The sequence below is a fragment of the Colletotrichum graminicola genome (genome assembly GCF_000149035.1).
Source record: "Colletotrichum graminicola M1.001 genomic scaffold supercont1.42, whole genome shotgun sequence".
NCBI classification, from domain to species: domain Eukaryota; kingdom Fungi; phylum Ascomycota; class Sordariomycetes; order Glomerellales; family Glomerellaceae; genus Colletotrichum; species Colletotrichum graminicola.
This window is the reverse complement of record NW_007361046.1, coordinates 322,988-347,104: the sequence shown is the minus strand read 5'-3', so window position 1 is coordinate 347,104 and position 24,117 is coordinate 322,988. Positions and strand designations below refer to the sequence as shown.

Here is a 24,117-nt window from a genome sequence, read left to right as displayed (position 1 = left end):
GACGACACGCCATTGATATTCAAGTCTGAACTAAAGGACAGTTTTAACGTTCACAAACATCAGCAGGAAATTGTTGACGACACCGGGGAATGAGATGGGAAAACGAGCAGTGCGAAGAGCACAGGACTGGTATACACGATACTCATAGCTGAACGATTATCTTTTTATTGACTATACTCCTGCCATATATCTCGATGATTTCATGGTTCTATTTGTGGTGATAGTCAAGGTGCTAATTAATGCGTTGGCACTGGGGAATTTAGTGATTGAGACCATACTGTTGTCAAGTAACTGTATCTCCGACGAGCAGTCAGCTTCTGCTGTCCCGCGCCGTCTCTCGGGCGGCTACCGGCGAAAGGTCACCGTGGTAAGACACTCCTAGAACCCCTGTTTGTCTGTCCAAACACTTTTACCGGACTTCCCTGGACAGGCAAAGGTTGTTTGCTACTGAAGGTTTCCCGCTTGTGTCAGCGAGGAGCGTCATTTTGCGGTATTCGTACAGTAGCGCAGCAGACACAGGCCGTATCCAATGCCGGCAGGCCGGGGATCCCACGGTAAAAGAAACCACAAATCGCCGATTAAAGTCTTCCGGTTAGGCTCCATATATCCATATTCTTATCTTGGCGTCGTCCTTCTCATTGTGATGGCTGGTAAAACTCGTTCTCTGCGTAGTTCCCTTTGTGACCCTAGGATTCATACTCCCACAGACACCGACGATGCCACACGTCACGAAAATGCCAGAGTCTGTCTGGGCCTACGTTAATTGTCACCTGCCGCCAGCCAAGGGTGAAAAGTATCCAGTCCAATACATCGCTACAGTGGGCTTCCAGAGAGCGAAATATGATAAGCAACTTGTCAACGTGACTGACAGCCGTACGTGTGAAGAGGATTTCAAGCTTGACACCCACGGCTTCCAGTGGGTTGAGAGCACGATCCAAGAGAAGCAGTGGGACGGTGACTATCGAGTTGGACTGCCCCCTCAGCTGCAAAATGATGTCCAACATCTTCTGAAGCGACAGTAAGCCCACCTCCCCGATTCACCTCCACAGCAGTTCATTAGTACTGAGACTCCAACGAAGCACGGGAGCGACATACGTCCATCCCTTTGCTCCTCATGTCATTCGGCGTGACAGTTACCAGAAGATCGTCAACATTGAAGATGACGTCCCCGACGATGCAATGCTGAACATGCAACCGCCTGCAATGTTTGTGCACGTCGGTAAGCATATTGTGTTCTGATCAAAGATGCATCAACTTATAAAGTCCAGATCAGTCCTACGACGGGGCTCAAATCATCCTCGACAGACTTCCCGAAGCAGAGATGCTCCGTGGCAAGACCCACAAACGCTGGGGTATCATCAACGTGTGGCAACCTCTCAAGCGCGTGAACCGTGAGCCTCTTGCCGTGTGCGATGCCCGCAGCGTTGACGAGTCCGATCTTGTCCCGGTCACCACCCGTATCGTCATTGGAAAGCCCCCCAAGCCTATGAGCAAGGACAATGAACAGTGGCATATGAAGGCAAGCCCCAAGCACAAATGGTACTATGCTAGTAACATGACGACAGACGAAGCGCTTCTGATCAAGTGCTTTGACTCAAAGTTAGATGGGAGGGCGAGGAGGACGCCTCACACCGCGATCCAAACCCCGAACGACTTTGGCCCACCTCGTGAGAGCATTGAAATCAGATGTCTCGTTTTCTGGGAGGACCAGGAAAAGAAATAATTAGCTTGTTCAAGATGAACCGCATCTTGAGAACCATGGAATAGAATGATATTTGGCCCCACGTCGTTTGACAAGACTTTTTCACATTATGAATCGACTTCCGGGGGTGGGTGATGCTAATAGACTGTGGCCTCGATCTCATATGTGGTTTTTTGTTTCCTACCATGCCTGCACAGGTGTACCGTACACCGCCATGTTGCAGACCTTGCCAACATCCGCGTCCCTCTTGCCCTCGACAACATCAACGAGCGCCTTGCCGCCACCCGCGGGATCGCCAGCACCCATCTTCCTCATCGCCTCCGGGTCACCCTCTCCGATGTCCGTTGCAAAGAAGCCGGGGGCAACACACCAGACCTTTACCCCGTCGTTCGTCAACATCCTCGCCCACTCAAGCATAACCATGTTCAAGCCAGCCTTCGCAGCTCTGTAAGAGATGGTGCCAACCGGCTTGGGCGCACCAGCAGGGGGAACCTTGTAGGTGAAATGGGACGAGTCCGCAGCGTTGGCCAATGACGACACGCCGCTGGTGTTGAAGATGAGTCTGGGATCAGAAGACCTCAGCAACAGCGGCAGGAAAGTCGTCGTAATGATGTGAGGCCCAGTGACGTTGATGGCCCATGACTTGTTGTAAGCCTCTCGCGCAGTCATGTTGCCGCGCTCGATCTGCTGGTCGAGCATAACGCCTAAGCGGCACAGGGAGTTGAGCTAAAGTATGACGCGTGGCGCGTTGGTTGCAGGGGACTTGACTTACCAGCGTTGTTAATAAGTACATCGACTCTGCCGCACTTGCTATCGACAGTCTCATATGCCTTTTGGATGGACTCATCGCTCTCGACATCGAGCTGCAGAGGCTCGACGGTGCTGTGGGAGGAAACCTCCTTGCGTGCCGTGTCTGCAGCCTTTTGTCCCTTGGCGAAGTCGCGGCTCCCCAGGAAAATGTGGTATTTCTTGTCGGAACCGAGAAGTGTCTTCACAGCTTGGTAGCCTAGGCCCTTGTTGGCGCCTGTGATAACAACGACCTTATGATCAGCGATGGCGGGCATTGTTGGAAACTTTTGGGGGTATCGTAAGACGCAGTTTTTCAGCTTTGTGCCCGGAATCTCCAAGAGAAGGCTAAATAGCTTGGGAAGAGAGAATGATGAAAGAAGCGTCCTACTAGATATGGAGTGGCATCGACTATTTTCCTAAACAAAATAAAAATATCCTCCCTGGTCTTCTGCCGTGTGTATTGGCAATGCCTGGCCGGCGAACCATGAACTGCGCTCCAGACCATGTCCGCGAAGCACGCTAGAGGCAGCTAGGGCTCGTGGAACAACAAGCAAAGTTCAAAGGTGCCGAAACGCTGTGCACTGTCTGTCCAGTGTTACCAAAGAAGAGTCGACGGGCCGGTGAACAGTAAACTTTGGCGGGAACGCATCCCCGATACCACTACGAGCTTGGTAAAAACGCTCAGCGGCTCATCCCGTCTGCCAGGGAATATTTCTCTCCATCAAAATACTAACTGCGGACATTGTCTGTCTCTCATACGCAAAGACGGCGTTGTAGTCGATTGTTCCGCATAGCCAGTCTACTGTTGTCGACGATCTTGATTCAATTCACCAAATCGTCAGAATGGACTCCAATGAACAACCCAGCCGCCTGCTGGCGTACACCATTTACGTCTATAGGAAACCAGACATGGATGAACAAAGCCACCACCACCACCTAGAGTACGTCAACAGTCCGATCATCACTGTTCTTCTCAAGAAGTACGGTGCAGTTTCCTACAGTGTGGTATGGTGGTAGCAGCCCCGATCCCGGCTGCACACACTGATCAGCTACGCCTGCCTAGACACATAACGACTCTACCTCCAAAGCTGCCTTTAAGCGCCTGTTTCCTGATGCGCCAGAGACCATGATGTTGGATTACGACAGTGTAATCTCGATGATTGTCCCGAACATCGAGTGCATTGAGAAGATGCGCGAAGACCCCGATTTCATGAATAAGTTCATTCCCGATCATTTCAACTTTGCTGACATGAGCCGAAGCAAGTAAGGGGCTAATACTGCGTTAATGGCAATGTCCTTCAGCTGACTTGTTTGTACACAGGTGTAGTGTTGGTTGGGTGGAGAACTACAATTTCCTGAAGGGGACGTGATTTACCTTCAGCCGTTCAGTAGATTATTTGAATCAAATTCACACAAGCTTGTTCGCGTCCTGTTTGCATCTTCATCCGTCGTTCCATGAGTGTTGAATTTAGGTTGTCAAGACGACCCGGTGTTATGTCAATCAAGGCAAACACAGCGCTCTAGGTTCGTCCGAAGCGCTGGAGCCCCATCGCTATCAGCCGAGTTGCTTCGGCTTCGTGAAGCCGGTCAGGACCATGACGTCTTGAGTCTTTGGCCATCGTCATGGTTTTGCTTTAAATGGCAGCGAAATCGAAAAACTTACATTCAAGATCCATGGCAGGTGATGCGAATCTATGATGTAATGAAGGTCGAGCTTTAACACTCGTCGGTTTCTTTGGAGGACACAGCAATCCGCTGAAGTGTCCTCATCCCGGCTCTCAGGCTCACTTACACTGCTTCCCGCCGGCATCCAGTCACCGACCAAACCTGTCAAGTCCGCCATCCAGCCGCTACACCGGAAACACTAATTGACAACGTTCAGCGCCGGCAAGAAGCAAGGCGAGGCATACTCTTCTGTCTGTGAACCACAACAAAAGAGCATTTCTTCATCAGCCAGATTCAAATGCTGTAGTCCATCACAAACATCCCCAAGATTTGGCGACGTTGTTTTACCACTTGAAATCTTTCAGTCCAAGCTCTCTGTTCCCAGCGCCCCTGCGCCCCCCAATTAGACCACAATGCCTACCCTTGAGCTGAATTATGCCACCAAGGACGAGCTTGCCTTCCTGGACACGGATGTCCAAAGAAAGATTACAGTCTCGGGAGACAGCGTCGAGTACAAAGCGACTGCAGAAGTCGTCGACAAGGAAAAGGAAGCTGAAGAGCGCGCCAAGCTCGATGCCATTGACAACCACAATACGTCTTCCTACAATGTGATGCTTAACTACCGTCTAGACCCTAGAAAGGGAGGCGACGAGATGATTTGGGGCGGCACCTTTGCACAAATGCGACGCAAGTACGACCCACACGAGGTCGTCATCCAAAACGCCAGAGGAAAAGAGAGCGAGTTTAGTCTCGATACAACTGGATTCCAGTTCGAACACTTTCCCACTTCATACAAGGACTTTGCCTGGAGCCCTATTGATGAGCATCTAAACAAAGTATATAATGCTGAATGTGAGGAGTTCATGAGGAAGATGTAATCTAGTCCTGGCGATATCTCCCTTGGTGTAGCTCTGCTAATAATCTTTCTATAGCACCGGAGCTTCTGACGTTCGCTTGATCTCCCACATCATCCGACAACGGCAATGGGAAAAGGCTGAACCTGAAGAAGATGCCAAGAAGCCTGACATGGCCATGACTGACGGAGGCCTCCTTTCTGCAAGATTTGTGCACATTGATCAATCCGATCTTGGCGCCATCCGCCGCCTGTACGATGACATGCCACCAGGCGAGGGAGCCAAGCACGACGGTAAGCACCGCTGGGCTATTATCAATATCTGGAGACCCTGGGAGCAGGTTCACCGCGAGCCCCTGGCGCTCTGCGACGCCAGGTCTGTGCGGGACGACGAGCTGCACGACACAATGCACTGTGTTCCGTTCCAGTGGCCGCGGAAGCCCACAGAGAATCACATGTGGCAGATTGCCCCTCCCCACAGCTCAACCCAGCACAAGTGGTGGTTTAGGAGCGGTATGACTAGAGACGATGTTATCTTGATCAAAATTTTCGATTCAAAGAAGGACGGAAGAGCGCGCCGTACGCCGCATAGCGCTTTCCCTACCCCTGACGACATCGGCCCTGCTCGTCGCAGTATCGAGACGAGGTTTTTTGTCTTTTGGGAAGATCAGACTTGCGAATAAGCGCACGATATCTGACAAGGTTGTGTGAGGTTGTCAACCTACATGTTGCACACGTAGCTTAGGTAGATCCAAAGTGAGCCATTGTTGCAGATCATTCAGACAGTTGTGTGAATTTGCTTCGTCCCTCGGGTCCGATGCCTGGTCTAGTTGTGTTGTGGATCATGTGTTTGTATCTATAACCTTTCTCTCGTCCTGACGTGAATCCCAGGAAGACTTAGGAGTTTTCACCACTTAGTAACAACTTGTTTTTGCAGTCTATTGCCTATCGGAGATATCGACCTTGGGGAGGTAACGCTCCGTCGTCCTCCCGTCTAAAAACCCAGAGGATATGGTCTGCGAGAGTGGCCAGACTCCGCTGCGGCAGCAGAGGGACGGAGTGACGTTCCTACCCCTGCTGATTGCCTTCCAGTAAAATACATACAGTCTCTCAAGTTTAGACAGAAAAGTATGTTGACATGGCCTGGCTTCAGTTGACCCCACAGCTGCGTCTCTTATCACACTCACCAACATGTTGTTATTACCCTAAGAGCCAGTTTGCCCTTAGGCAGGCATTACCCCCTCCCAAACTGTACCGCCGTCGATTGCCCTCAGCCCCCATGGGCTCCCCGGATCTGCTGTATAACTTGACGCAATAGCCGGGGTCGATTGACGTGTCCATGGCCTCATGATGCTATCGCTTGGCCACCCCATCTTCCCTCTCCTTTCTGTTCAACCAGCGGGGGCCTATCCGCTCCGTTAATTGCCTCAAACAACCACCCCGTCTCTTGTACCTGTCCTATGGACGTGCGTAAACAAAAGGTCCTTGCAGTAATCACCTTCCTATAGCTGGTGCATGATTCGTACTTAATAGGGGATGTGTTGGTGATTTACTGTTGTGTCCGGCCCTTATCTAGCCCCATCCCGGCCCTGTCATCCGTTCCCCGTGGAGTGGGGCTCAGGGTGGAACATCACATCAGACCAGGGCACAGTCAGTCCGACGTTGAATGTTTAACATGCTACGAGTCCAACGGATGGGACTGAAAAGGGCTTCTTCTCCAGTCGCCTTTGCCTAGACCTAGACAAGGCGTGGCACAATCTGGTGAACGGTATGCCTAACTTAAAGGCTCCATTGCTACCCACCTTGCATTATTCTAGTATATGCATTTTAGTTTAAACTGGACTTACAGCCGAGAAGATTGTCATTAAGCCTGAGTACATGAGGCACATCGGTAGGGAGAACATTGTCGTTGCGGCCCCGGATGGCAGCAGCTACCTCGGCACACTCAATGTCTACCACGGGATCCACTGCTTCAAGCTCATTAAGCAGCTTAGGTACCTGTATTACTACTTGTCAGACCTTAACAAGTATGACTATGAGAACCTCCTCCATAACGAAAACCGTATCAACTTCCTCCGTCAGTCAGCCATGTGCCACGGGAATATTGGCCTCATCACGTTTGAGTGGCACGAAAAAAGCCGCATCCCCGTCACCAACGCGATGACGCACCAATACGTCAGGTAGGAGAAGCTAGATGGCTGCACGAAGCAGCATGCTGTGGATATGATGACGCCTAGGTGGTTGGCGCGTCCTACGAAGAGTGAGTGAATTTTTCACAGCTACGAGAGACATGGAGTTGTTCAAATATATCGACAGACTAGGGCACGCTTATCCCAATGGAAAAGTTGACAAGATCAGTGCCTTGGAGGCTCCTCATGTCCATAGCTCTTGTGAAATCTTCGCGTCCTGGGCCTCCTTTTAACACTTTTCGAGGCAAGTCTTAGTTATTGAGTGGAAAGAAACTTGCTCAACGATGACACTCCAGCCTATATCTCTTCAGATATAATATTTTAGGCATAGTTCCCTTCTGATGTTGACCGTTCAAAGGACAAAGTGCATAAAAAGCTGTGGCTCTTTGAACTATTGTACAAAATCACCGACATAAACCGCCCTCAGGTCATATTGAGTGAGCAACCAACATAGAGCCGCCTCTCAATGCCCTTGCCCAGTTGTGAAAGTGATCTGGTGAGAAAGGATTGATCGTGAACTACCTTATATATTGCGCTTTATGTGTGCAGATAGTAAAAGCTTAAGAGTCGCTGCGTGGTCTCCCTTTACCGCTAGTTCAGACATACTAGTGTTAAACAATACTACTACTACTACTACTACTAGCAAGAAGCATAGAAAACCTACAGATAACTGTCTATACAGATAATACGGCTGGTCTATATTAGGTTAGGTATACTACAGGCACCCTATAGTGAGATGTGATGAACCGCAGCATCCGATCATTTTGGAGAGAAGGAGTTGTTTCTTCCTAGTCTAAAATACCCTTTCCTGATGTGAGTCCATCGTTTGGTAAACCACGTCTGTGGCCTTCACCACTGGTACCAGCCACACGAAGCTGTTCCGGCTTCACGACATGAGATTTTCCTAGTAGACTTCTCTTCTCCAGAAACTAGCGTGTTTCTTATCAACGTCTAGCTAACAACCGTTACAACCGTTACTAGATACTTTATCTGAAATTGGAGACCGGTCAGACGCGATGCAGGCCATAAAGACACAAGTCAAGACCCACCTTGTCAATTCCCTCAAGGCTTAAGCATATCTAGATTGATGCGCCCCTATCTGACCCCCACAAGCTTGACCTCCTCCTATCTTCCCCTATCTGAGCGAGTTTATGGGTGATGCATCAGATAGTGCAAATGCTCGACTGCGTCAGAAGAATTTCCCAACCCAATTCGACTGCTCAACAGATTTCTATCCATTCATGATTATTATCAACCAGACAAAGTAACACCGTTGCCCTATTACAACACTTTAAGAAGTTTTACTTGCCACTAATGGAGATCAAAGCTCACGGCAACGTTGAGGTCGGGCGCCATGACAATGAGTCGACCCGCAAGACTAGCATAGTTGACATTGACCATGGTGCTGACTTGCAACTACGAAGAAGACTTGGAAACCGACACATAACAATGATTGGCATAGGGTCGTCAATCGGAATGGGCCTGTGGCTCAGGAGGGGCAAAGGATTGGCCGCAGGTGGTCCAGCATTGTTGTTCATTGGATGTGAGTTCCTTCTAAGTGACTTCCACACTAAGATTTGTTCTCCTCTAGAGCACAACATGCAGAGTTGAAAAGTCAACCCTATATCATGGATAACTAAATGAGGGTTACTCTGATTAAATCTAAGCTTGTTTCATCTTCTCCCCGTCATTCATCAGGTACAGCGTTTTGATTGTGGAGAGTTGGAATTCCCTAACAATCCAATGAAATCACTTGTGAAGTTTCATGCCGACATAGATCATTGTCATGGACGTCATGCAAATAGAAGCTTGGATGGGTTTGCTTCTGAGGCTAAGTCATATTGAGATGAGTAAAAGTTCACTGGGAAAAAAATAAGCTCTTTGTCGGCTTTGCATCATGTGGCTTTGACAGTCCCTTCGATGCTCTCAGTTTTGAGGGCAGGGAAGCCTGCAAAGACACAGTTTCTGGGGAAGTCGGATTTGACTCCGCAAATCATCACACTGGCCACGCAGGAGCCTTACTGAAAGGACTGCAGGGCCCTATCGAGTTACCGCCGAAGAGGCTCAAAGAGCAGCAGTTGCCGAACGAGGCACCAGGTAAAGTTTTTCAATTTTATCTGCATTAACCCTGAGGGGTCACATTGCCGCAGGTCCCGAATAGTGGTTGTGACGCCGCACAGCGACTGGCTATATCAGGTTGACAGAGCTAACAAATGTACTCTTAGATTTAATTGCGTGGAGAAAATGATATATTGAAATCCCATATCACCACATCGGCATTTGGTTCAATGACTCTATATGAATCTAGTTCTTAATAAATCTTTTTAAGATCTATTGTCTCTGTTTTGCTAAGGCCCCTTTACTGAGCTCCGTTGGGGGATTGCATTTGTTTGTTCAACACAATGTGGCTTCGCAATGAGTGTGGGTCTCAGAACCCTATTTTGCTTTTTGGAGGTTGGAATTATTCAGTGTTGCCGATTGATACTTTACTATTGTTGAGCCCTTGCTTTGTGGTTAAAATTCTTCTCTTTCTGTTACTAGAAGTACCTAAACCGAAATTAGTATCCTTTGCCACCCTCCTTAAATCACATTATCCTACACTCGTTCCGAGTCGCAAAGAAGATGATGCACACAGCACGAGAGTGCAACACGCAGATTGTCAATGGTGGTGAGGGCCGCAACTACTTCCGCCTCATGGACGTACCCGAGGTTATGAGTCAGGAGTAGGCGCCTGACAGCGCCCCAGAGCTCCTCTCCGACTTCGTTGAGAAAAGGAGCTATCCACATTCACTCTAACAGATGATGATTGAGGCAAAGCTCATTGAGAATCCTGGTTATACAATGGAGGACTTGGAGTCTATGTGGATGAACTACACAGTGACAGACGACTCTTGAGCATAACCCTTTTCACCCAGCACCACAAAGGCTTTTTAACAACTTCTCAGTGTATAGGTGTGTTTTGTGAGCCCCCGAAAAGGTGTAGGGAGTTTCCAGGCCGCATTAAATCTTGCAGCAGAGATCTCCAGGAGCATTATTCAAGGCAAGTAGTTGTGGCTGCACCACTAGCGGCGTTACATATATGCCTGAAATCCCAGGAAGTACAATCTGCTTACTTGTAGTAAATTATAAACCTTTATATTTCTTATCTAAATCCAGTCATTTGCCATGTTTTATCCAAGTTACTCGTCACGCCCTAAATGTTATAGAGGACGGCTACAAAGGTTTAACGCTCTGAGGGTTATGAAACACATCTGCGGGATCCCATCTCATTTAAATTCTCTGAAGCTAGGGCAGATTAGATCCCCAGTAGGCTTCTTGAGGTTTCTCCAAATAGGGATCGACGTATCCAGGATGTGTTGTGTGTGGTCCAGAGATGTTTTCAACAAGCATTTGGTGTATATCCTGTAAAAGGTCTTGCTTTGGACCGCTCAATGGTCACCGAAGACTGTAGCCATACGACTGATAAAACCGGACTTTGTCTCGATGCGCGTACGCCGTTGAGTCCATGTCAGGCTTTGCTACCTCGCCACCTGTGGCGTCGAAAATGATAAACCAATTGAAGTCGATTCTCTTGTTGTCTTTCTCAACTCGTCTCACAAGATTCTCAGTGGCGTTCCGTGAAAGATGGTCCTGTTTTCTGAAACCGAGGCTACGCGAGAAGAACTCAGTAGGCACGTCGGCGAGGTAGAGTTGCGCATTCTCCCACTGCCAGCGAGCCGTCTCGATCCAGTTAGACTCGATCGCTCTGAGGCCACCAGGAGTCCGTTCCGAGATGCCTGAGTTTTGAAAATCCTCCTCCGTCCCAAACCACGTTCCTGTGAGCTTAGAACCCTGAGGCTCAAGGGCGAACTCGGTGCCGAAACGTGGGTCGAGGTCAGGGTCCGCTGTAAGGTTTTGCCAGCTCAAAAACTCCTCAATGATTTGTTCACGCTGGGTGTATGAAGTGCGTTTAGCAAAATGCAGAGTTACTGGTGGCTTTCGGTGCGTTCGCATTTTAAACTCGGTGACAATGCCGAAGACTGCACCAGCTCCTCTTATAGCCTGGTTGAATTAGAATACCAAAGTTCGCAATAATGTTCTGAAAACTTACGAAAAATAAATCCTCATACGATCTTTCGTTCGCTGTGACAACGCTCCCGTTCGCAATGACTACTTCGACCTCCAGAACGTGGTCAAGGGTAGCTCCCCACATTCTAGATGAAGGTCCAAGACCCCCCTTAAATAAGGCTTCATTATCAAATTGCACGAGAAGCTTGATGAAGCGTGACAACTTACAATTGTAGCATGCCCTCCGATCCCAACGCCTGGGCACACCCCATGGGGAAACATCCTATCCCCTTCTCTATAGAATGGCATCAACGCCACCAAGCAAGGCTCCGGCCCCGATTCTGGCGTCCCATGAAGACTTGTCAGCGATTACGTATCGCAAATTTTGAAGGTCAATGCACAGCGATCCGTCCTGTCCTCCGAGTCCTGAGTATAAGCGCGAAGATGTCAGTCAAGTATGCAAAAGTTTGAACGTTCTATACTCTCACCATAGTTACTAAGAATTTCACGGTTGTAAGCTAAGTATGCAGTACATTGCGAAGGGGGATAGTGGTGGACTTACGCATACAAATGACCTCCTGACTTCGCCTGTACCTTGATATTGTTTTGTCGCAAAAACGACGCCATTAATCGCAAGCAGAAATTAACGCCTAGTATGTCCTGTGACATGTTTGCTGTCGCACACTTAACGAATCCCGAGACATCCTCGGGTTTTTGGGGTCGAACAACAGCAGTCGGGATGAAAGGCCAAGCCCTGTTGAAAGGGGTAACCCAGTGGAAGAACTCTTCGTCTTGGCTAATGCCGGAGTACCTAACACAATCCTTTTTGCCGTTGCATACTCTGTTTAAGCACTCTTGGAAGGCTTTGGTGGGTGTAGGATTTGGGCTTGATGGTCTTGCATTAAGCCAAACGAAGATTCCGGATAACACTGGAACGACAATATTTGTTAAAATGCCGGACTTTCGGGACTAATCTTGTTACTAATGAACGAGGACTTTTATCGTTGATATTTTGTTGGTTAACCTGATGCAAGACGCTAGAAGACTAGTGTACTGGGTAATAGTACTATGCTAGGACTAAAGCAGGAACTAGCGGATCTTGTTCATGTGTAACAAAGCTGTTTACACGGGTTTAGGTACCTGGCGACGATACCAAGAATGGAATGAGTGTGACTATGACCCGGCTACGTAAGATGGATTGTTTGGCTTAGCCTCTTGTCGTACACGAATACGAGCAGCGAACCCTCGTTCTCGATGAGCCCTTTCCTCCCTAGAGCTCAGTAGCGTAGAAAAGCGAGCTGAGCGTGGAGAAGGTATCTCGTTATTTCGCCAATAGGAAGAGGTTCAATAGCAAACGACAGGCTGATAACCATTTTTGAATAAAACAAACTAGTCTTGGAGCAGCCTTCTGTGTGGCTGGCTGAGCTAGAAAAGAATCGTAAGACATTGTCTTGCCCAGCGCTATGTAGCCGAGACAATACAATTTACTACTGGTCCAGGCCGTTGCTTAATCTGCCTAAAGCTATCAAAATTCAGCGAGCCACATAACTCAGCTAATCACGAAGTTCACCTAGCCAGCTGGGAGGTAGACACATCTATATCGGTTACTACTTCAGTGAGCCATCTCATATAATAACACGATATGAGAAGATAACTTGCATTGTTTTATTCCTAGAACAGATGTTTGAGGATCTCCTGAGAGACTCAGGCAAACTAGCGGCGAACACGGGCGATGCTGCGGAAATCTAGTCGTGAACCACCTGCCCAGAGATTAGAATAAGACTCTCTGCACTAAAGATTGCAGAAGAGCTCTCAGTGGATTTCTTTTCTACGATACGAAAGAGAGAAGGAAAGCCTAGTGTGGGAAGTAATGCTTAGAGTGGTCTGGTGAACGGATTTGCGTGTTTCAAGTCGTAAAAGTAAAGAGACGTCCACCACGCACACAAATACAACCGAAGAATGAACACAAACCCTAGTATTCTAGTTTATATAGTTTGATTAGGAGCATTCCAGAGTAGCATAAAGAAAAGAGTACCCAGAGAACTCAACCGTCCCATCCTCGGCATAGGTTTTACTTTCAGAGGGGCGCACGTGTGGCTGCAGAGCAGGTCCTGACCACAAAACTTTCGATAGCAAGCCGCAAAACACGACAGGTCATTAGACAGCATTATCGCCACCACCGCGAGTGAGCCACAAGCTACAACACGAAGCACAACGACTGCGCTCAAACAACCATCTCCAAAACGACTGGCACCGACAGGTCTATTAGACAACGCAGCTGACAGGGCTCGTGGAGGGCGAGGAGACCGCAAACTAGGAAAAAGAACACCCGATGGAAAAAGACATTTGGTCCCATGCCCTGACCGTATGTGTGTTTTACCGCTCCCAGTTTACGCCAACATCAATGCCATGCATTTTCCTTCGGGTGGGGCTGCACAATACAGATCATGCTATTCTGGTAATAGCATTACTGAATGCTTTATGGAAAGCTTACAATAAAACTACTTGGCCCTACAACTACGGAGTCAAACAAGCGGTTTATGTTACTTCTGGGATATGTGACAGGTTAGAGGCGTTCCATAGGTGGGCCGTTGATAACTACTGCCCGCACCATGGCAAATATGTCGAGGCGTAGATCTGGTTTTAGGGTTAGCATCTAGTTCTCTTAGCATCTTTAAGGTTCGGGCCTGGCGACCACACTTAACCCTGCTCTTGACGCTGGCACCACAGTACATGCCTCAGTAGCAAGGCACATCTTGGCATTCTATCCTGGCTGCCATATGTCTCATGTACTGATCTCACAGCAACGTACGGTTACGTGGCTGACTGAGTTTCCATTTGATTGCGCGTGTCGGCGTTTTCCAAGGGATTTACTCCGAAGGAACGTGCTGCGACTGATACTAGGGTCAAGACATACGCACGGGGGTTACTGGAAGTAAAGGAGAGATATCTTATGTACTTGCCCAAGCGCTAAAGAGGAATATGTCTATACCGCTACCTCAAAATTTGGAGCTTACCTTGTACCCCCATTATGAGCCTGCTTTCTCTTTCTCGGTGTTCGAGACGTGGTTTCCCTGCAGAATGCTTCAACACAGATCTCATCGCTGTTGTAGCCCCCGCCTTCCCCTTCAATGTTAGCAAAGGTTTTAAAATTTTGTATTTGCATTTGATTATTATATGCTTGCAATGACTACGGAATAAATGGAACGCAGAGCCTAAGCATATAAAAAATGGTATGTCAGACGTCAAGGCCGTAATTCAGTCCAAGAAATAACCAAACATCACCAATATCCAGGACTTTAGCCGAAAGCATTCCAAAACTTCTAGCTGGGCCCTTCTAAGCCACTAAGTTCATCGTCTGCCCTTGGTAAGACCTAAAGTGGAACATCATGCCTGGAGCAAATTCCTACACCATGCACCGCTTTGGCAAACATTCGAACAGTAGATGCTGTAGAAAGATACTAATAACACTTATATGCAACTGAACTACTGATTGTGCTTCCGAGAGCCATAGTAACATTGGGTGTAGTTAGAATTTCTCAATAGGTAAGAACAAGGTCACCCAGGCTGGAAGGAAGAATGTAAAATAATCTCGGAAACCGCCCGCAGTTAGATGTCACCGGCATACGCCAGCTTTTGGAATGATCAAAAGCTTATCAACCTTGCAAACCATATACTTTTTACGATACTATGAGGAAGAAAATGCAGATGATAGATCAATGGTCACTGCACTAGAATCTATATATTTCTCGGAAGCCCCTATCAAGGCTATGAGTCGACCTCAAGCGCAGACAGTCAAACTCTATCGACACTCTTTATTTCCACTTACATTTTCTTGCAGTCTTTATTAATTTTGCGAAAAAAAAAAAAACACCCTTCATCATGGTGTCCGGCAAATCAACCCCGGGTTCACTTGAAATCATCGAGACGGAAGAGAAAACCGACACTGTTACGGTGTACGCCGTCCCCGCTAAGCACAACGGCGGCGGCCCAGCTGAACTCAAAGCCGAGTTACCGCAGTATTACACCGCTCCGCCATGGAAGCTAATGTGGGATGACCTTTTACTGTTTATCAGAAAAGCCCACCTCCTTCCTCTTGTTGTCCTCCCCCTCTGGTATCCCCCCCGCCGGGATGCAAATTATCCGAAGCTTGACCGCAAATGGGTTCCTCCCATGATGGCTTCAACCACAATCATCAATATTGTGGACGCCTTTCAGAGCGTTTTTCAGAGATTGGTTGACCCTATGTTCCCCTCTGGAGAGATGGATGAGCTCTATCCCTCAGTTGGAAATCTCATTTGCCTTGCGGCGCATACGGTGCTCATTGGAACCCAATTGGCCTTTCTCGTTTCACTACCTCTCCTGGCCTTCTTCCCGTTCCACGTGTTTCTTCCTTATTTTATTGGCTTCATCTTCGTCAACTACATTGCATGTATTCCTCTTAACGCCGGCTGTAATGGAGGAGTGCTCTTGTCGAGAGTGACACAGAAGGGGCCTGATGATGAGCAATGGCTTTTTCTCAACGGAGTTTCGGTTGGGTGAGTACCTTCTTACACGGTGTCTTTAACAGATGTTCTAACGGGGCTTGATAAAGCACGCATTGGCTGCAGGGAAACCTGGATAGACTGGACAGGACATTTCACCGCCCTATTCTGGGTATCCACAACGAGACGTAAGAGATTTAGCTTTTCCAGCGATACTACTTTATTCTAACGTGACCTGGATAGAGCTGGAATCATCTTTGACGTAATACAATGCCTCATTGAGAGATGCTTCTACTACGGCACTTCCGACACCCGAGCCTGTTATGCCCTCATTGCCGGAGCTCTGGGGGACCCAAAGAAGAACAGAGTCATTCTTATTCTTCATTCTCAGGGCGGTTTGGAAGGCAGCCTAATTTTGGACTGGCTCCTTTCTCACTCGTCCCGCAATGACTTGAAGAAGCTTGAAATCTACACCTTTTGAAACGCTGCCAACCATTTCAACAATCCCGAAATATCAGAGGGCGTAAAGGCTTTTAATCACATCGAGCACTTTGCTAACTCGGGCGACTTCGTAGCACGCTGGGGTGTAACCCATTTCAAGAAGAGAGCCAAGACGCAGCGAAGAGATGAAAAGGCATACGGTCCTATCATGGACGCTCTTTCCCAAACCCCCAAGAGACAGAATTCGTTCCAAGGACGTCTTTTTGAACTGAAGGGCAAATGGGGCCATTTGCTTAACCAGCATTATCTCGACAGAATCCTGCCTCTAAACCGCACGTTGACTGCCGTCGAAGAGGGCGACAACCATGATTTCGAAACCTATCTTGATGAGAAAAGGACAATGGGTAGACTGCTCACCCACAAAGACCACTCCAGGATCATGAAAAACAGCAAGCTCTGGAAATACGTCAACGGCAAGAGGCCCAATGATCTGCTTTTGACCAACGGCTCCAATTGAGACCAGATTTACTGAGAATTGTATGATCTGGCGGTCGAAACTGGCCAAGGAATTATCACATGACGACCGGGAACTGATTTATTTTGCTACTGAGAAGGACTTCTTTCTTACTGTAGGGGGTCCTTAGCCAACTAGGCCTGGGTTTTTTCCTTAAAAGGTTCCCAGCAGCCGGGCGGCATCTACCGGGTTTAATTGACTGCCTGCCTCCAATCTTTTCATAAGTTAGATGTTAATGAACAAATCTTTTCACTTGACGGCCTGGGCCATTAGAAGTGTTTCGTACCTCAGTGAACGTGGATGTGTACGGACGGTGAACTCTTTGTTGCTTAACCCACCCTGCTCATACCTCTTGCCGGTAGTTATTTTTTTTTTTAAAAAAAAGTACCATTTACAACCCCTGCAATTAGATTAATTGGCGTCATGGAGATTGCGACGCGGCTCAAACGCGTGCCACACCCCTTTACGTACATCGAATACGCAATGATGCCTCTTGCCCGAAGCCGAAATCTTCCTCTGATGATCCAAGGCATCACTTATCAATCTATCCTAGAGGCCCACGACGACCACCTCCTCGAGAACCCTATCTTCTGCCAGCTGGTCCGTACACAGGATAAGCAGACCACAGGTACCACTCGGGCAGGCAAGATTGACTTTGAAAGGCTCTCTGTGGCGTCAAATTAATAAAGAGGGCCGAGAAGATCATCCGCGATGCCACGTTGACCAAGTTCGCGGTGTTTCTCGACCAACCCATTGACAGAATGAGGGTCGATCAGTGGCTTACTTCCCTCGGACGCGACTCTCTTATTAGCATAAGGCTTCAAAAGCTGGATGGTGCGCACATTTCGGGTTGACCTGCAGACGTCCGAGCGAGGTGGCGGCGGCGGCATCATGGCGCTGACAGTGACTGTTGCCTCGAGATCCAAACTGATGCCTGACGAGATCTGTCAACCTGGTTTGTAAAAAGAAGGGAGCTTCAGTTGCATATGGCACATACGGCCGGGAACAATTTTGTGAGCGATAATGGCCATGGCTTCCACTGTTGCAGGACTGCAAAGGAGCTACCTACACACCCGCTGGTCGATCTCGACGAGGCAGTGAATGACCTTCTCAACAGCATGGCCACTGCTCCCACACCAGGGAAGAGTAGTCTGAAGCAGCCGCAAGGCTCATGATCTGGCTGCCTCCGGCGGTCTCGGGCGAAAGCTTTACAACCAGCTGCGTTCCAATGCCGAAGATTCAAGCGTTGAGAGTTGGATCTCCGGCCCTCTATTGAAGGCGCTGCACGCCAAGTGTTGTTGACCTTTGGCGCCGTTCAGTAATTTCCTTAGTACACGCTTTGACAGCCTCGTGGCGCACTCCCAAGCTGAGGGAGCGGTCATGTTCACAAGAGCCGTATGCGAGTTCAAACATGCAATGGATTAAGTCAGAGGCAATTGCCAAAAGTAACCTTCCTAATTCTGTTTTCGGCGACGTCGGAGCAACGCAAGTACTCCGCGCTCGAAAGATATTTGTGGTCCAAATAACCACTATATTACATATTTCCAATTGGTTGGCCAGTCTCTTAATGAGTGCAATAAGTCCTGTTGGTCTCTTGGTGCCAAGGTCTCTAACCCATGCCGTGACACACTGTGATTTGCTTGAAGACCTCGTTTGATCCAGTCTTGTCGCACTTTCAAGAGAAAGATCAAACAGAGAAAATCAAAATAGAGCACTGTACTGCATAAGTTCTTTTTTTTTTTCGAATCCTCCATTGTTACAGATTCCACGGCCGATAAAGGCATGATCGATCTCGTAGGCAAGGATGGATTGGTCACCTGCCCAACAGACCGCCAAGCCTTAGACGCTGGTGGCTGTCGCCAAGATGTTGCGTCTAACACCACAGTCCCAGGGTTTGATAATTCTCCGGCAGGGCTCGGAAAATTCTTCCATACGAGCCTTTCGCACTTGTTGTCGCCATATACACTATCAGACGCTCCATATAAACACTATTGGCCGAGTCGAGTTACACCACCAGCAACAGGCAGCTTGGCTAATTTATATATCCTTGCAACTGCATACGTGGTAAAGAGTTCAACATAGCGTTCCAAATATTGTGGTGGTCTGCTGAATTTGTTTCGTCAATCTCGAAGCCAAGCTTCGAAGCCCAGGCTCGACTGATTTACTACGTAGCTCTTTAGATGGACTATACAGTAGAAATTGCACCAATCAGGAAAGAGAATGTAGATTTGTTCCAACATTTTGACTGTTTAGTCTTCCCGGTGTGAATGAAGTGGTCACGCAGACAATTCATGTGCTACAGAAGGTAATCAATCACGGCTACTTGCACGCTTCGTCTTTATATTAACCCGAGATCTAACAATTACGGCCCACACAGAACGCAACTAGGTACTCTTGCAAACTAAGAAGAAAGTCCTTTGTCTTCCGGCTCAGCTAATAATATAGATTTAGGGACAAGGCTAACAAAAGATGAACGGAACGACTCGTCCAGATGTCTAGATGAAGTAAAGGGTGTTTGTCAAAAGGTTCTTGAATCTTTTGCAACATATATTAAAGCTGACGCCTTTGCGGAAACAATAATCGTCTTTCAGTCCACTGTGCTTTCTTCCCTCACATTGAACTTGTCTGATTCCTAAAGATTAGGTTTCCCTTTCATCCTCACGATGAGGATCTCCACCTTCCTCCCCGTTCTGGCTGTCCCTTTTGTACAATGTCATTACATTTTCAGTCAACTCATCGTTAATGGAAATGCTGTAGGTAGCGATTACACCTACATGCGCAAAAACAGCAACAATTACCAGCCGTCCTTCACCTCAGAGATTGTCAACTCTCCAGAGCTGCGTTGCAACAAAGGTGCCACTACAGGGACTGCCCAGACCTACACCGTAGCTGCCGGGAGTAAGGTTGGCTTCAAACTCTGGTATAATGAGTTCATTGAGCATCCCGGTCCGGGGTTTGTTTACATGTCCAAAGTCTCCGGTTCATTGAACGGCTATGACGGATCAGGTAAGAGAACTGGCTGTAAACTTTGAAAACCCAGCGTTTGGACGGCTAATCAACCTGGAAAAAAAGGGGACTGGTTTAAGGTGTACGAGACTGGTCTTTGCGGTGGTCAGCCAAATGTTGATACTAGCTGGTGCACTTGGCAAAAAGACCGCATCGAGTTTACCATCCCGAACCGCATCCCACCAGGCGACTATCTTGTCCGTGTTGAGCATATCGGCCTTCATGAAGCTCATGTGGGCAAGGCCCAATTCTATATGGAATGCGCTCATCTCAAGATTACCGGCAGCGGAGGAGGCACTCCAGGTCCCCTTGTCAAGATTCCTGGAATCTACAAGGCTAGCGACCCCGGCATTGCATACAACAAGTGGACAAACACACCCGCCCAATACATCATGCCTGGCCCCAAGGTCTGGGTTGATAATGGGTCTTCTAGCCCTCCCCCAGGCACGTCTCCATCTAACCCCCCTCCCTCTTCGGGTGGCGGTGGTGCTCCTCTTTACGGCCAGTGTGGTGGCACAGGCTGGACTGGGCCTACAACATGTGCGCAGGGAACTTGCAAGGTGACGAACGAATGGTACAGCCAATGCGTTTGATAGGAAATCATCGATTATATTCGAGTCTTGTGAGAAGCATATCCGATGAATTCAGGGGGTGGGACAAAGCTAGCCTGGAAATTTACTGTTGGCTTTGAACGAAAACAAAACCAAACCCCATCTCCTCCCCCCTCCATCCTCCTTTTCTATTCTCGTACACAGTTATTATCTACAGTTATTACAATTCATCTCAATCTATACTCACCATCAGAATATTACCCAAAGGGCAGCTGCAGTACCCCAGATTGAATCCTTGTCTTCGGTCTTGATCGGTTTCGTCAACCGCTCCTTCAATAGAACAGTGCTTTGGGACCAGTGAAAACACTCCTCTATGGTAGGACGACAGTTTGAGTGGCCATTCAGGTAGCGATCATAGGTGAATGCCACAGCGAGAGAAGCGTGCATTAAATATGGGTGCTGTACAGTCATTTATTAGCCGATTTTATGTTCTGAAAAGTTATTTCCTTTGATCTTGCCTGATAGAACAAGACTTATTCCGGACAACTTACGGTAAAAGCAAGTTCCAAGAGTTTACTATTAACTAGTATCACAGTAGGGTCGCTAGGGGTGATAAGACTTCGCCCCAGATAACGCGTTATGAAGTCTTGACACTTTGCGTTCAACTGATACGATCCTGACGTGTCGCATGTCCAGACAGCGTTTGTTAGAGGTGGCTGAACATCTGCTCGTCTTTGTCCTCGAACCATTGCCGGCCAACTCGTGTCAACGCCAATAGGCTGGAGGTCAGATACGTCAAGTAAGAAGTTACATACAACTCCAAAAGAGGTACATTTGTTGCACAATGGTTCTCCTTGGTCGCACTACCGGACCAATTGGTCAGCTACACGGCTGATACCTGCGAGGTTGAGTGTTACCTACTTCAATCTTTCGAAGCTTGCAATTCCGACAGCCAAATCTCGATCTCATCGCGACCCTATGCTCCCGCGCCTTCCTTTTACATTCTGAAGCCATGCCTGGAAGTTCTGGGAACATCTGATGCCGTCCGACTCTGTGAGTTGTTGCTGGTTTGTTCGCTGCGTGACTCCGTTCCGGAAGGATTAATACATAGGGATTAGTGGATGCGGTTAACGTTCTTCCAACGACGTTAAGTAGGTAGTTTGCATCGCCCCACCTTGCACACTAACAGTTTTTTCGGATACAGACGAATCTCATTGGTTTTGACCTTGCCTCACGGGGCTGGGGTGCTGCCAGCGTCCATAATAGAGGGCAAAGTTAAGTTAAGGAGCAAGATCCCTCCAGCAACAACTCGTTTGATAGAATAATGTGTTCCTTTGTTGTGTATAAGAAGGATTGGTTTTCTCCTTGCCGTAGATCATTTAAAACTTGATAAACATCCCAAAAGTCTACTTTTGCTCAACCAGCCCAGCATGGCCACCCATCTTGCCGCAATCACTCTCGAAAAGGGCACGCACTTCTTGGTCCAGAGTCGTCAAACGCCAAAGCCAGGCCCAGACGAGCTTCTTATTGAGGTCAAGGCTGTAGCTCTCAACCCCGCAGATCACTTGATCCGTGACCAAGGCCTTTTCATATCCACCTATCCTACGGTCATCGGCTTCGACATCTCAGGACTAGTTCTAGAGGTCGGTGCAAACGTCCCCAGCAAACCTGGTCATGAGGGCTCAGGCCTATTCTTCCAACCAGGCATCACCCGTGTGGCCGCATTTGCCGCTTCCTTCTGGAAGTCTTATGGGCCTGACTACGGCGCTTTCCAGGAGCAATGCCTGGTGCCATGGCAGCACGCCGTGCCTATCACAACTGAAAGTATTTCCTAAAACCAAACGGCTACTTTGCCTGTTTCGGTTCAAGTACCTCGGGGCATGGCACGCCATGGGCCTACTACGAGTCGGAAAGACCACTGCCCCTTCTTCCGTATCCGCCGACCAATTCAATCCCAGTTCCAGCGAAGAGACCCAAAGCAACCACATGCATAAGAAGGAGGCGCTGCTTATTTGGGGTGCTTCTTCTATTGTAGGCACAATGGGTGTGCAAACCGCCCGGTGGCTGCGGGAGGATCGTGACTCTCCTGTCGCTGCCGTGTACGCCGTGACTGGTGCGGCTAATCAGAGATACGTGAGCTCTTTGGGCGCAGATTGCGTCTTCGATCACAAAGCTCCACAGGTTGTGGACGCAGTTGTGTCGGCGGCAAAAGAGGGTGGCCTAGTGATTCGACACTGTATCCTTGCAACAGGGGAGCTATCATTGTGTCAGGCCGTTCTTCAAGCCTTTGTGGAGAGCGGCTGCGGGAAAGAGGGCCAGAAGTCGAAGATTGGATCAGCCCCGGTTATTCCCCATGATGCAGAAGAGCAGGAAGGAGTAGAAATCATTTTTGTAGAGCCTTCTACCGACGAAAGAGAACGACTAGCTCAGTTTCGATACTGGATGGGAACGTGGCTGAAAGAGAATCTAGCTAAGGGGATCATCTGGCCAAGTCCTGAGCCAAAGGTTGTGGGGAGGGGTTTGGGTTCTCTCAACGAGGGATTAGATATGCTGCGTCAAGGAGTGAGCTGCTCCAAGTTAGTTGTTGAGATTGCAAGATAAGGATTTTTAGGACCAAGTATTAGGCACAAAATACGGGATATGAAGAGAGGTCATATTAGACAGTCTTTCAAGTGCCTACACTAGGAATTAAATGTAGTAACCAGCGAATGGATGACTATCCAGGTTACTTTTCCATCCCTTGCTAACCTTACAGCCGTGTGCAGTCGCTCGTCACAAATACTCTAGTTAAGATTATGTCTGTTACATTTTCGAACCTCCCGATTTTTTGTGTCATTGGAAATAGATATACTGCGATCTCCATTATTATTGCCATTCTACCAGGCTTCTCTATGTTTCTCATTGGAAGTCTCAAGCTACACCTATGAGGAAGATTAGTTCTCAGTTCAGTCGTCGAGGTGTGGTTGGTCTTCTAATAAGATTAAGCATATGGTGACTTCTTGGCAGGACATCTCTCTACGATTGAATGGAGGTCCCTGGTGCTAGGTTTTACAAAGTAAAATATACTCCTGACATGATTGATGTCTTTAAGACACCTGGCAAATTCAACTTTAGTGATGACAGAAGCGGAACCGCAATTGCCGATGTGCAATTGCAGCTTATATATCACGACAACCTTTAATATACTAACATAGGTTTGCGGCATTAAGTGTCAAATGTAACCAGACTGTCTCCTGTTATAAAGTTGACAGAAATAACCTTTACAGCTTCAGTTGGCCGCGGTCAACCAAGAGAAAGGATATAGAAAGGGAAAATGCAGTTCTTAAAGGACTGGAGGCATTCAGTATTGGCTCTCCGATCTCCTCTGGACCATGGGGGTTGGGATGAGAAAGCATGGATAAAGTATAGGTCTCGCTCAGAACAGAGTGATCCGTTGCGGATTCGTTCAAGGATTACTTGAAGGCTGTATGCCAGCTTTTATAAAAGCCTTAAAACGAACTAATTTAAGGGGTCAAAAGACAGTTAATGTCTTGTAGAAAGATTAAGCTACGTGCCAAGCTGTGGAAAAATATGTGACGAAACTTCAATTCTATTAAGAATTTAGTGTGAACTAGGATGTGCTTCCATATTATAGTTACAAGAGTAGCAGCACGACTGTGTAGAAATATTTAAACCCCTAGGGAGCATTCCCCCCGCCTTCCCTTCATTTAATTGTAAAAGAACCAAAACTTCAATCGGGTCCGGTCGCCTACAAACGACATCTTAATTGGCTTGAGATGTCTTATACCTAGCCAGTGATGAGATAAAGTTTGCTCCACACCATCTCCGCAATTCAAGCGGGGGCGTTTCTGAAGCGGCTTTAAAGTCAATGTCAAC

General features: G+C 48.0%; 11 protein-coding genes across 11 annotated transcripts; 8 read left to right on the top strand and 3 right to left on the bottom strand.

The window, feature by feature from the left end:
* Positions 1 to 716: 716 nt before the first annotated feature.
* Positions 717 to 1,723, top strand: GLRG_08613 (GA4 desaturase; the record flags this gene model as incomplete). The annotated part of the gene is made up of 3 exons (XM_008099513.1): positions 717 to 1,018; positions 1,080 to 1,219; positions 1,269 to 1,723. 3 exons carry the CDS (start codon positions 717 to 719, stop codon positions 1,721 to 1,723), a joined length of 897 nt encoding a protein of 298 aa, XP_008097704.1.
* A 159-nt stretch (positions 1,724 to 1,882) lies between these two features.
* GLRG_08612 (short chain dehydrogenase) lies at positions 1,883 to 2,766 on the bottom strand (the record flags this gene model as incomplete). The annotated part of the gene is made up of 2 exons (XM_008099512.1): positions 1,883 to 2,406; positions 2,475 to 2,766. 2 exons carry the CDS (start codon positions 2,764 to 2,766, stop codon positions 1,883 to 1,885), a joined length of 816 nt encoding a protein of 271 aa, XP_008097703.1.
* Positions 2,767 to 3,334: 568 nt separating this feature from the next.
* On the top strand, positions 3,335 to 3,861 carry GLRG_08611 (uncharacterized protein; the record flags this gene model as incomplete). Its single annotated transcript, XM_008099511.1, has 3 exons — positions 3,335 to 3,496; positions 3,555 to 3,754; positions 3,813 to 3,861. The coding sequence occupies 3 exons, from the start codon at positions 3,335 to 3,337 to the stop codon at positions 3,859 to 3,861; spliced, it is 411 nt and encodes a 136-aa protein (XP_008097702.1).
* A 708-nt stretch (positions 3,862 to 4,569) lies between these two features.
* GLRG_08610 (uncharacterized protein) lies at positions 4,570 to 5,692 on the top strand (the record flags this gene model as incomplete). Its single annotated transcript, XM_008099510.1, has 2 exons — positions 4,570 to 5,030; positions 5,089 to 5,692. 2 exons carry the CDS (start codon positions 4,570 to 4,572, stop codon positions 5,690 to 5,692), a joined length of 1,065 nt encoding a protein of 354 aa, XP_008097701.1.
* A 1,195-nt stretch (positions 5,693 to 6,887) lies between these two features.
* Positions 6,888 to 7,193, top strand: GLRG_08609 (uncharacterized protein; the record flags this gene model as incomplete). Its single annotated transcript, XM_008099509.1, has 1 exon — positions 6,888 to 7,193. The coding sequence occupies one exon, from the start codon at positions 6,888 to 6,890 to the stop codon at positions 7,191 to 7,193; it is 306 nt and encodes a 101-aa protein (XP_008097700.1).
* Positions 7,194 to 10,633: 3,440 nt separating this feature from the next.
* GLRG_08608 (uncharacterized protein) lies at positions 10,634 to 11,390 on the bottom strand (the record flags this gene model as incomplete). The annotated part of the gene is made up of 2 exons (XM_008099508.1): positions 10,634 to 11,239; positions 11,289 to 11,390. The coding sequence occupies 2 exons, from the start codon at positions 11,388 to 11,390 to the stop codon at positions 10,634 to 10,636; spliced, it is 708 nt and encodes a 235-aa protein (XP_008097699.1).
* A 3,737-nt stretch (positions 11,391 to 15,127) lies between these two features.
* GLRG_08607 (uncharacterized protein) lies at positions 15,128 to 16,687 on the top strand (the record flags this gene model as incomplete). The annotated part of the gene is made up of 4 exons (XM_008099507.1): positions 15,128 to 15,783; positions 15,840 to 15,917; positions 15,973 to 16,124; positions 16,305 to 16,687. 4 exons carry the CDS (start codon positions 15,128 to 15,130, stop codon positions 16,685 to 16,687), a joined length of 1,269 nt encoding a protein of 422 aa, XP_008097698.1.
* Positions 16,688 to 17,233: 546 nt separating this feature from the next.
* On the bottom strand, positions 17,234 to 17,715 carry GLRG_08606 (uncharacterized protein; the record flags this gene model as incomplete). Its single annotated transcript, XM_008099506.1, has 3 exons — positions 17,234 to 17,351; positions 17,435 to 17,618; positions 17,682 to 17,715. 3 exons carry the CDS (start codon positions 17,713 to 17,715, stop codon positions 17,234 to 17,236), a joined length of 336 nt encoding a protein of 111 aa, XP_008097697.1.
* A 1,632-nt stretch (positions 17,716 to 19,347) lies between these two features.
* GLRG_08605 (fungal cellulose binding domain-containing protein) lies at positions 19,348 to 20,283 on the top strand (the record flags this gene model as incomplete). Its single annotated transcript, XM_008099505.1, has 2 exons — positions 19,348 to 19,690; positions 19,757 to 20,283. 2 exons carry the CDS (start codon positions 19,348 to 19,350, stop codon positions 20,281 to 20,283), a joined length of 870 nt encoding a protein of 289 aa, XP_008097696.1.
* A 1,388-nt stretch (positions 20,284 to 21,671) lies between these two features.
* GLRG_08604 (alcohol dehydrogenase GroES-like domain-containing protein) lies at positions 21,672 to 22,076 on the top strand (the record flags this gene model as incomplete). The annotated part of the gene is made up of 1 exon (XM_008099504.1): positions 21,672 to 22,076. One exon carries the CDS (start codon positions 21,672 to 21,674, stop codon positions 22,074 to 22,076), a length of 405 nt encoding a protein of 134 aa, XP_008097695.1.
* A 55-nt stretch (positions 22,077 to 22,131) lies between these two features.
* On the top strand, positions 22,132 to 22,842 carry GLRG_08603 (delta-aminolevulinic acid dehydratase; the record flags this gene model as incomplete). Its single annotated transcript, XM_008099503.1, has 1 exon — positions 22,132 to 22,842. The coding sequence occupies one exon, from the start codon at positions 22,132 to 22,134 to the stop codon at positions 22,840 to 22,842; it is 711 nt and encodes a 236-aa protein (XP_008097694.1).
* Positions 22,843 to 24,117: the final 1,275 nt, after the last annotated feature.